General features: G+C 36.5%; 1 protein-coding gene across 1 annotated transcript; it reads left to right on the top strand.

Moving 5' to 3' along the window:
• The first annotated feature begins 890 nt into the window (after nt 1-890).
• LOC106912594 (asialoglycoprotein receptor 1-like) lies at nt 891-10,812 on the top strand. Its single transcript, XM_088013841.1, has 6 exons — nt 891-1,068; nt 6,147-6,245; nt 7,806-7,931; nt 8,408-8,562; nt 8,671-8,786; nt 10,579-10,812. Exons 1-6 carry the CDS (start codon nt 1,005-1,007, stop codon nt 10,718-10,720), a joined length of 702 nt encoding a protein of 233 aa, XP_087869967.1. The 5' UTR covers nt 891-1,004; the 3' UTR covers nt 10,721-10,812.
• The last annotated feature ends 495 nt before the right edge of the window (nt 10,813-11,307 follow it).

Raw genomic sequence — 11,307 nt, 5'->3', positions numbered from 1 at the left:
AAATGCCATGTGGGTGAAATTTCATGGATGATACTCTGATGTCCCATTCTCCTGAAGGCAGCACAGAGCTGCGTCACCAGAAACCTACAAGAAGATCTATGATTAATGTAGTTACAGTTCTATCCATGTTTTAATGCTGCAGAGCTCAGTCGGTTTGCAAACAGTTCAGAGTTTAAACTGGCATGTTGTTCATCTTTTATCTGCTCATTTTGTGGAACATTTAACAACTAGAAAATGGCAAAGAACAAGAATATTTTTCCACTCTGATTGGCTGCTGTTAGGCCTACAGATTTTAACCTGAATGTTCATTGCATTTTTTGTAAACACCTGTGAAAATAATTTCTATTCCCATGGTTTTTTTGTTCTCTGGGAAATTATTTTTGATGATAAATACAGAAAGAATCATAAAAATCAAAACATCTACAATAGTGATAGTAGTATTAATAATAAAATAATAGTCAGTGTAAAGTAGCCTGCAAATTATTTGGTGGGGGCGGTGAGGGACCTGGATAAAGGCTGGGGGGCGCTGGCCCAAAAAGGTTGAGACACACTGGGTTAAACAAACAACTGAATAAAGTTTATTCTTTTATGAGCACATTTCAGCAACAAGCCATTGGTGGGCGCTCTTGTAGTGCACAAGAGATGCGAGTTGTTCCTGTTCAGAGAAGGAGATGTCTTCTGATGAAAAATAAATGTTGCCATGTGGTTCTTCCAGTTGTCTGCTTTAATATTGTTTTATTTTACCTTTTGTACCATACATAACACTTTAGAACTGGGGTGATGTGCTCTGTCTTCCTGGTTTTGGTCCTTTAACCCTGGAAATATGATTCTGGTGACAGAAGGTTGACTTTGTAACTGTCTTTATGTTCTGATGCTGCATCAAACTCTGAAGCTGTCTTTTAAAAAGTGGAAGAGGAATCTGCCTGCTTTCCTGTGAGCTACAGGTGAAGTCTTTCAAGGAGATGTTGGACATTTTCTAATCTTTATTATTTTCTCTGTAAAGGATGGAGGAAATCGGGGATGAAGATACTACAGTCGCTGTCACCAATGCCCAAAGTCCTCATCACAGTAAGTGACTCTATTTATTTATTTATATATATATATATATATATATATATATATATATATATATATATATATATATATATATATATATATATATATATATATATATATATGTTTTTATGAGGACTGAAAAGTAACAATACTATCCAAATGCACTTAATAAATTGTCATTTTCTATGTAAGAAGCTCTTGTGTTTTTTCAGATTAGTGAAGTATAAAAACTCAATGCTGCCTATACATGTGTGGTTCTGATAGTGGAGATGCAGAGTAGCCTGTGAACCAGGATAAAAGAGAAATTATCCAAAAGTTAATAGAAAATACATATATGTTTCCTTCACATTCAGAAAAAGACATTTTCAGCATGTTGGGCTCTGACTCGTAGCATCTTTATAGCTATGCTGAGCTGGGAAACAGGCTGAAGAGCAGCAGCTCCAGCTCTGATCCTGACTGATCATTCTTCACAAAATCCTCTGGTTTTTTAATAAACTTCTCCTCTAACAGCGGTTTCTCATCAGCTCTCCCTCATTAGAAAACACAGTATGAAAACGATAGCTGCTATACTAACAATCAGCAGCTACTTCGGGCCAATTTAGCTATATAGGAAATATTTCTCGGTTGTTTAGAAGCAAATTTCTGGCTGCAAAGTCAAGTAATTCTGATCTTTCATCCTTACCTGTGAAAGGTAATGCCAGTGAATCCAGTTTGTTTCGTAAAACGGTTTAAAAAAGTCCACACAGAACAGGACTTTAGGAGCTCCGATCGCTTTGCTGCCACACAGAAGATGGCGGTGACGTAACGTAGGACTCAGCGCTCTATGAGGGGTCTACGTATTCATGTCTATGTTTGCGGGAGTTAAAAGACCCCTGAACGCTACAGACCGACGCTGTTGTCATGGTTGCCTAGAGACGGACACTACTCAGACGCGGTGAGGCGCTGTCAGCCCACGTCTTTTTAAACCATCCTTGACCCAACTCTCCACCGTCCTTAGAAGCAAAACCTCTCGTAAAGATACAGATGTGAGAAAGAAGACGCAAATCCCAGGCTGAATAATGTTGGTGAGGATGAACACAGGCAATTTAAAAAAAGTGTCCATTGTGGCGATACCAGACAGAATAGATCAGGAGAGGAACAGCAGACCCTGATATGGTAACATTTTGCTATGATTAAGTTTCTTATTGTGCTTTTAGTAGACTATATTGGTTTGATTATTTGCTTATTTAATGTATAATAATATCAGCCAAAATAATACAAATGATCATTTGAAGAACAAATCATACATTAGCTTAACAGTAAATACATAAATACTTCCTACTTTAAAAGGTTTTGTTAGTGCTTTCTTCATGTTTTATTTTGAAATGTTTACATATTTTATGAATTCATTGTTCAGTGCTGCACCAGACACAGACCTGCCGCCCAGGGGCGGTTCTAGATGGGGGCCAACAGGGTACCAAAGAAGTTATACTAAATAAATGTCTTATGTTAATACTCAGTGGTGGATTATTTTTTTAACCTTCACAATTTTACTTAAACAATGAATTAAAAATTATAGTGCTGCACCTTTAGCTGCTGTATGGAGATAGGATCACACTTTCCATCTGTCAGGGATCTGCAGCCTGGATCTCTGGAGACTCAACTGGCTCTTTGGCTCACTTGTTATATCAAATAATGAAATATTGCTCTGTTTTTTTTTTTTTTTTTGCTTTGTTTTTTGTTTCATTCTTTTTCAAGTGTTGCCATGAAAAAACACTGACTAACCTGGTCCCTGTGGTAAATCTGGTCTAGCACCAGCCTCCAAACCTAACTCCTTATTTATATAAATATTTTGGTAATACTCTATAAAATATCAGAATGTTCACATAACTTTTATACTTTTATACTTTTAGTTGTCTGAGGACACATTTTTAATATTAAATCAGGTGTTATGATCAGTTACTCAGTGGTTTACCAAATACTTTTTACACTTGATTAATTAAACATATTTAAAGTATACTACTCTGATTGGAGTACAATTTTGGGGTACTCTAACCAACCTCTATGCATGAGCGATTGCTCTATGGATCACTTTTTAAAGACAAAAAACACTGCCATAAAATATTGTCTATTACTGCAGTGGACATCCCACCCCATGAGAGTCGAGTGACACGCGCCGTGGTGGGCATCCCTTACTTTGATTTCTGAAAGGTGGCAACCCTATGCTGTGGTTAGCTGTTTGTGCTTGGCATTTTCCAAAATCGTTGAAGAACACTGCTGGATCGAGCCAAATTAACACAGCCAAAGGATTATATTGTGTGTTTTCTGGCAACCATTCGACTGTGAGTTATTTTACGTACTTTGTCTATGTATTGGTGACTAAAATGGTCTTATAGATTAAAAGATCATTCTCTTTTCTTTAATTTTGCGGCCGAGTAGAAGATATATCCTCAAAGTATTAAATAAATCCTTTGATTTTTGTAAATTTGCCATTTTTAGGATACTTTTAGTTACTTTTTATTGATTTTGTTGACAGCCTATAGAACTCTGGAATTGGTTCATTTATTTGGAATTGCACAACAAAACAAAAAAACAATTCATTGTTTAATGAAACAATACTTAAGTCAATTAAGTTTAATTGACTCTCACATCAATTAAACTTAGATACAAGTTGAAAGTGCACTTCAATTTGATCTGTAACTTTAATTTGATCTTTAACTTGAAAAATGTGGAATATAGCAATTATTTCATTGATGAATGTTTAGTTGTTTTGGATAACAGTTTAACCCTGTTTAAATGTAAATGCTATTTTTTTTATTCATCACCTTTTTTAGGTCAGGGTTTTTTTCCACCTCCTGTTTCAACCCAGGATGGCGAGCTACTGGATCACCACACTTTATTGAACCAAACTACTTTTCTTTTCTGGACCTATTGCCCTTGGATCATGGACTAAAAACATTTGGATTATTGATTGATGGAGTATTAATCATCCTGGATACAAAAGAATGGACTTGAATAAGAGAAAAAAAACTCTTGGGTGTCATCGGGGTTTATTTTGTTGCTGTGTTTAGAAAAATATTATTATTATTATTATTATTATTATTATTATTATTATTATTATTATTATTATTATTATTATTATTAATAATAATAAATACCTTTCTAAATATATGCAAATATATAAATTTGAATACAATAACTTGAACTTACTACCTGTCTGATGGTGTTGTATTCACACACACGGGCTCCTCAGCCGAACGTTTCTGACTGCCTATTACCATATTTGGCGGTAGTCTGGCGCCTAGCCTTAATTAGCATTACACAGGCAGACCCATGAAGACACTCCTCCACCGATCATTTCGACTGAAGATTAACACATGGATGAGTTCCTGTATAAATCTAGTGGGGACATTTGTATGATAAAGTTAGACTTATTCTTAAGACAAAAGGCCGACTTTGTAATCATCTTTATGTGTCTCTGAAGGCTCAGGTCAGACTATCACTAAAGCCAGATTAACGCTCTGATCCCTAGTTTCTGACTGTAATAACTGAATCTTTGTGCTGACTATTGATCGATCCTCCTTTGGTACAAAATATTACTTCATTTATTCAGCTGAAGAAGGTTATGGCACATCCACTCATTGATTTGTTCTGTGCATCTGCTCAGCGCTTCAATGGTTCACAGCCACCTGGTGACATTGTGATGTAGAGCTGCATCACCTGCACAGTAATGGAAACTCATCTTGTTGTTTCTTATAATCTGAGCTCATGGGAGCATGTACATAGTAAATAGGAGGTAGGCAACAAAAGTTGCCTATTGACAAACAACAAAAAATTATGAAAGACAAAGATCAAGCATTTAATGGGTCATTTCTTTTTAAATGTCAGGCCATAGGTGTCTGAAGAGACCTCTTTAAAATCTGATGTAAGGATAAATCAGGTGGATATTAATCCCATCTTATTTTTTTAGATTAACATAAAAAATTAAATTTTAAAGACTGTCCTAAAAATAAAGCATATTGGCAAAATAGTACGAAAAAGGTAATTGAAGGAATTAAAATTGCTTTAACATATTTATACTTTTTACACTAGTTTTATCTGATAAAACATGTTGAGGGATGTGGTGTAGTTCTGCAGATTAAACATGACTGCACTGAGAGGTGTTGTGTGTTTATGTGATGGATTATATATAACAAAAAGGTTTCATCTTTTTGTTTTCTCAAAGCTGAATGTTGCATGGTGAAGACTGCATAACAGATATAATTTAGAAAGTGTAGAAATTGTGAAAATATATGTGAAATATCCTCCTGCTTTTTGAACTGGATATGAAATTTGTTTTTTATGTTTGATTATTGTTATAATATGTACATATAGGGATTTTATTTTTTCTCTGACTTTGTACGTGTTTGAAATAAATACAAATTTCATTTAATTTCATTGACGCTGGTAGCAGTCAAGCAGGAGCGCTAAGAAGCTAATCGAAATCTTGAAGAGAAGAAGAGTTACATCAATACAGCTGCAGCCAGGCATGTTTTAATGCTGTGAACCAGTTTTTCTCAAGTTATTCAACTTTTAAACTGGTATTGTTGTGCATCTTAGATATAAACTGTACCTTCTACCAAACACAGCTTCCCCTTTTTGTAAATATTTCTGTCAGCGCCCCCTGTTATCCTCTAAATGACCCCCGCGGGCGAGAAACACAACTGTAAATGATGTCAAACATGTCATTTACAGTAAATGATGTAAAAATGACGTAAAGACAAACACAGTGGGTTAGAGCCATAGCTCTCACTGATGCATAGCATGATCCTAAATAGTTACTCCATTGATGCGCCGCTTTGTCAATATAAATTGTCTAGCCACTGTTCAGAACAATCCAGAAGGAGTCGTCTTCTCTCTGCCATTGTACGGCTCAGAGGCAGATCGGCCATCTGCTCCGGTCTGACCCAGCTGGTTGTGTTTACCTAAACCACTGAGTCACAGCTGATTTTCCATGTTTTCCTGTCCTGTTAAACCGGCATTAAGAAAATAACTCATAACCCTCTACAGGCCTCCAGGCCCTCTGATGAATTATAACTCTTATACCTTATCAAGTTCATTGTTTCTTTCAGGTGAAGCAGAAGAGGAAGAAAAAGCTCTCACTAAGTCTCGTCTGTATTTGGTGGTTCTCGGGATTTTTAGTGCCCTGGTAGCTGGAACAGCTATCTACAGTGAGTTTCACATTACCACAATATATTTTAATTAGCTTCCTATATGACGAGTTTTTAGATGTTTAAAGCATTAGGATGCAAGTGTCAGATCTGAAAGTTGATTAAAAAGTTACGGACAATGAAGCGTTACTAAGAATCAATTCAAATTAATGCTGCCCAACTTGAAACATATCAAGGTGTTAAAGTTTAATATGGAAGATCTAAAGTCATGCAGAGGATGATGTCTAGCTTGTGAGCCTCAGTGTCTCATCTTGGCTTTTCATAGATGGTGTGTTTCTGTTGGTTTCTCCAGGCCATGGCTCCCACCATGCACTGGAGTGGTTCAATGCTGAGTGCTTCACACTTAGCATTGAGGAGCTTACTGCTTACAGTCAGTGAGCCTAATTTTTGCCTCACAATGTTTGTTAACATTAATTAAAACTTCTCAATGTTTGACATTGAATAGCAAAATGTTTTTGCATCAGGCTGCATTGCATTAACATATCAATGTGCTACTCTAAGCTGTAGTTTGTCATATGTTGTTTGCTGCTGAGCATGATCATTTGTGGCTAAAACAAATATTTTTACATCAACTAAATGATACATGTGTATAGGATGTAATGTAAACAGCACTGTCAGAGACGCATTGAGTTTATAGCAGGTGTGTGGATAATCTAATTGTCTGACTGGTGATTGCAGCAATCCACATTTTGAACAGAAATAGAGGACCCCAAAGCCAAATTTCACTTGAGGCCCCATGGAGGCTTGGGTAGTTGGTATGAATGGAAAAGGTGTAAAAACAATAATAACACCATTGTGATGCGTTAATTTGAATGTGTGGCTCTGTAGGTTTGTCATCTTCCTTCTCCTGGTCTGGGTCAAACTCTGGATCCAACATGCAAAGTCTTCAGTTGTTGAGATTTTTAATAAACTTTGGAGATAAAAGTATCAAACTACAGAAGTGGCTTAATTAGGTGGAGAAGAACGCTTTGTGACCTGGAGGGGACGGGGCGTGGAATGCTTCACATTTAAAAAGACTGCATTAAAACAAGTTGCTTTAAAATGCGCTATGGAGTCTGTGGAGCTACAATAATGAAGAATTCAGACCAAAGCATGTAAATCATTCACTTATGGCTTTACATAAGTCATAAGTGAATGATTTACATGTAAAAAGAAAAGATTTTAAACCACTTTAAGTGGAGGAGTTTAATGATCTTTGTGTCTTGTTCATGATGGATGGATGGAAAATCAGCACAATTATTTCAAAACTTCCAACATAAAAACTTTACTCATGCATAAAATAGTATAATTAGCATGAAATTCTAAGGACATGTAAACTCTGCATATGAACTTTACTCATTCAAAACCTGGACCTTATTGCTACAAGGCAACAGCTCTACCACCATGCAGCCCGAAAAATAAGAATGTTAATGAAATATTGGATCAGTTTACTGTTCTTTGGTTCGAAAATGAGAATACAGTCTGATATCCTGAAAAGATCTGAGAGCGAAACTGAAAATGTTGATGCTTCTCTGATACAGATAGATTCACTGACTTTCTGACTAATTTGTGTTTTTATAGTGGGTGTAAAGACGACTGCGCAACAGGAAAGTATCAGTCACCTTACAGCCGAAACACAGAACCTGATGGAGAGAAGGATGACTTTGAATGAAGACATCAAGTATCTGCTAGGAGAGAAAGACAAAAGTGCTACAATTTCTAGATTGCCTTTGAACCTTTTGATTATTTGTGTTATATTTATTTTTAAAATGTGGTTATAATCTTCAAATAGCTTTTCAAAGCATACCTAATCACTATTATCACAGGTACAGTGCTGATGTCTGACAAAGTGAGCCAGGGCCTTGGCTGGGGTGGAGAAAAATTTGTTCATTAGCACCAAGTTTACAGTAAAGCTTTGATTTCAGAGAATACTGTTGTTTTTGAGAGAACCGAGCACCGAACCCTGTGGTACGCCACTTCTAACTAGAATGGTAGCTTAACTTAATCACTCTCCATTATTGATCTGCACTTTACCTTTGAAATCTTTGATCAATTTTGATGAGTGAAACATTAAATATACACACAGAGATTTCTTTGATATTTTTGTATTTGTTGTTCTTTTTGATATTACTTTACCAAAGTTTCACTTCCTTCTTCTCTCTCCCCTTGTCTAATGGAACCAGGGTGTGAGTTATGTCCACTTGAGTGGATTCTCTACAAGGGCAAATGCTACCTGTTTTATGACAAACCACCTCGTTGGAAGACCTGGGAACAAAGTCAAAGGTTCTGTCAGATTAGACGATCACATTTGGTTGTAATTGATGATCTGCAGGAGCAGGTAAAATCTAATGCCAAGCTAGAAATCTAAAGCTAGTCTGGGAGTTTTTGTAAAATTGATCGCTTGAAGTAAGAAGATTTATGACAATCTCAAAAAATTTGTTCACAGGAATTTGTCAACACAAACATCAAGTACTACTATGATAAATACCACGGATACTGGATGGGATTACAAGAAGTTAACAACACCTGGATCTGGCTTGATGGACGTACAGACACTCTTGGGTAAGAACTACGATCTAAAAATATACATATTTAGGTAAAAATGTAAATATATTTTGTCAAGATTGTAGAAGAGTTAAATGTACTGAGTTACAACGACTCCAGGATCTCCAGGACTTCTTCTAAAACCAAACCTTGGTGGACATGATTGGGTTCATTGCTCTGTTTGGACGTCCAATGATGTCAAAGCTTACTGGGCTTCTTCTTTTCAGCACGAGCTTCAGACGTCTGATCGGGCTCAAGAAGTTCCAGCTTTGGAAAAACAAAAATGTTCTTTATCTCCCTATTATAGCTATGAGCAAACTGCAGCTGGGTTTTGTTGTGCCTTTGGGTCAGTGGTGCTGCAGGTGGTTGAGTTCAGGCATGGAGACCTTCAGTCCTCAGTCTGTCCTCACTGTGGGACCTGAAACCTCTGTGGCTGATGCCACCAAGCCTTGCTGCTGGTCTTTTGCAGTCAGTCGATTTTTTGTTTGGTATTAAACCAAACAAAAATAAATATATAAACTCTAAAAATATGGCTCTCATAGTTGGGTTTTATTCTTCCAGCTGTAACTCTATGAACATTCAGGACATTTGCTATCTTTGTGCTTCTCTTAATGGTAATGGGTTTCTCTGAACCTCCTGGAGGCTTCCTTGGACTAGGCCATTATTGTAGCATCCAATGAAACGTTGAGGTCAGTAATCAGGGCATTTGAAGTGTTCTTCCTCTAACAGGATGGGTGAGGGTCATTGTTACATCAGGGGAGATCAAGATTAAACATCTGGTTTATAAACGCAGAAATCTGAAGAAATCTGTTCAGAAGGAGGAATAATTTTAATACTGCATCATTGAAAGAAGGATTTCATGTTGAATTTGGATAAAATATATTTGTTAGATTAGTTATATCCTGACCCCACTAAGGGACAAATGTGTACAGAAAATGGATGGATGGATTAGTTCTACTTAAGTGTTTAACTTTTTTTTAAAGATAATTTGTTTATTAAAAAAAATATGAGAAATTTTCAGTTTTGCTTGAAACATTACTTTCTGTTTAAGTTGAACAGCTTTAGATCCATTTGTGAAAACATTTAAATCTTTAAAATGCAATTGTGCAAGTTCTTACAACTCCTTCTTATTTTCTAGTCTGGCTTCTTTTTAAGTCTTTATTAATTGAGTGTCTAATGAGAGATGTAGAGAAACTCATCCATGCGTTTATATTTAGTCACATTGTTTACTACAACAGTGTCTTTACAGGTCTAACTCAAAAACTCAATCCTCCTGCTGCAGCTGATCCAGAACGCTGCTGCTGTTGTTCTGACTAAAACCAGGAAGATGGAGCTCATAACACCAGTTCTACAGTTCTTCCACTGGCTCCTTGTAGCTCAGAGAATAAACTTTAAAATACTCATGTTAGTTTATAAATCACTGGAGAAGTAGCATTAAGCTTCTTTGCTCTACAAATCTTGAACAAACTTCCAGAAAACTGCAAAACTGCTGAAACACTGAAAGCCCTTAAATCCCTTAATTCTAAACTAAAAACCCAACTGTATAAAGTTGCTTTTGAATCATAATTGATTAAGAATTTAACGATGGCACTTGACTTAATGTAATGTTTTGATTGTTTATTCTATGTTGCATGACATTGTGTTTTTGTTTTTTTATAATGTAAAGTACTTTGAAATGCCTTGTTGCTTAAATGTGCAAAGAAATTTTGATTGATTGATAGTAATAACTCTCATTTGATGCTGATAGTTATAAGTTTCTTGTCAATGTGGCCTAATTTTATGTTCTGAGGTTCTTGTTTCTGTTTTAAAGGTTCTGGGCGAAGAAATGGAACTCTACTCCTGGACCGCATGCACTGGTGCTCCCAGAACGAAATGCCAAAGACTGCTGGTCAAAAGAAGAGAATGTGTTTGAGAACAAATTAATTTGTGAGTGTGACACTCGCAAATTTTAATTTAACTGACTGTTCTTTTAAAGTTCCATGCAGAAATGTTCAATTGTGTCATGAATGTGTTTATACAATGCATTTCATCATGACTTTAATCATCTGCTGGTCATGTTGTCTCCTCATTCTAAGTGTTTATGAACCTAACGAAACGAGACACCGAATGTCTGGTTTGCACTGCCAGGTTTAGATGTTTTTCTGCAGCTGCTCAGGAACCAGACTGTCTCTCCATTGTTCAGGATTCCTTAACTTTGGTATAAAACCCACCTGTGGACTCTGACTGACAGAGCAAACTCAGAGCATACTCTGACCTGGAGCTTTAATCTGCGGCTCTCACACCATTTGCTTGTTTAAAAATGCACTTTTTAAAAAGTGTTTGGAAACTATTTTCCACAACAATACGGCTGGACGCCCGATGAGCACAAAGCTCCAGCCTCAAACCTCGCTTAGGCTTTCAGGGAGAAGAGGGCTGGCTTGTCGGCTCCAGCGCTGCGATCAACAAACTCAAAGAAAATCCTGTTTTCTGGTGAAACGCTCACTCAGTGTAATAAGTTTTCAAATTATAGGCTTATCTAAAAATAAACTTACGCCCCGTT

The sequence above is a fragment of the Poecilia mexicana genome, unplaced genomic scaffold (assembly GCF_051168715.1).
Source record: "Poecilia mexicana isolate PSO_F unplaced genomic scaffold, ASM5116871v1 scaffold_16, whole genome shotgun sequence".
Taxonomy (NCBI): Eukaryota; Metazoa; Chordata; class Actinopteri; order Cyprinodontiformes; family Poeciliidae; genus Poecilia; species Poecilia mexicana.
The sequence above is the reverse complement of the archived record's forward strand: the minus strand, read 5'-3'. Positions and strand labels throughout refer to the sequence as shown.

Coding starts and splice junctions, on each gene's coding strand:
- LOC106912594 (XM_088013841.1), top strand. CDS start 1,005: ATGGAGGAAATCGGGGATGAAGATACTACAGTCGCTGTCACCAATGCC. Junction 8,563..8,670: donor TTGATGATCTGCAGGAGCAG/GTAAAATCTAAT, acceptor ATTTGTTCACAG/GAATTTGTCAACACAAACAT. Junction 8,787..10,578: donor GGACGTACAGACACTCTTGG/GTAAGAACTACG, acceptor TCTGTTTTAAAG/GTTCTGGGCGAAGAAATGGA.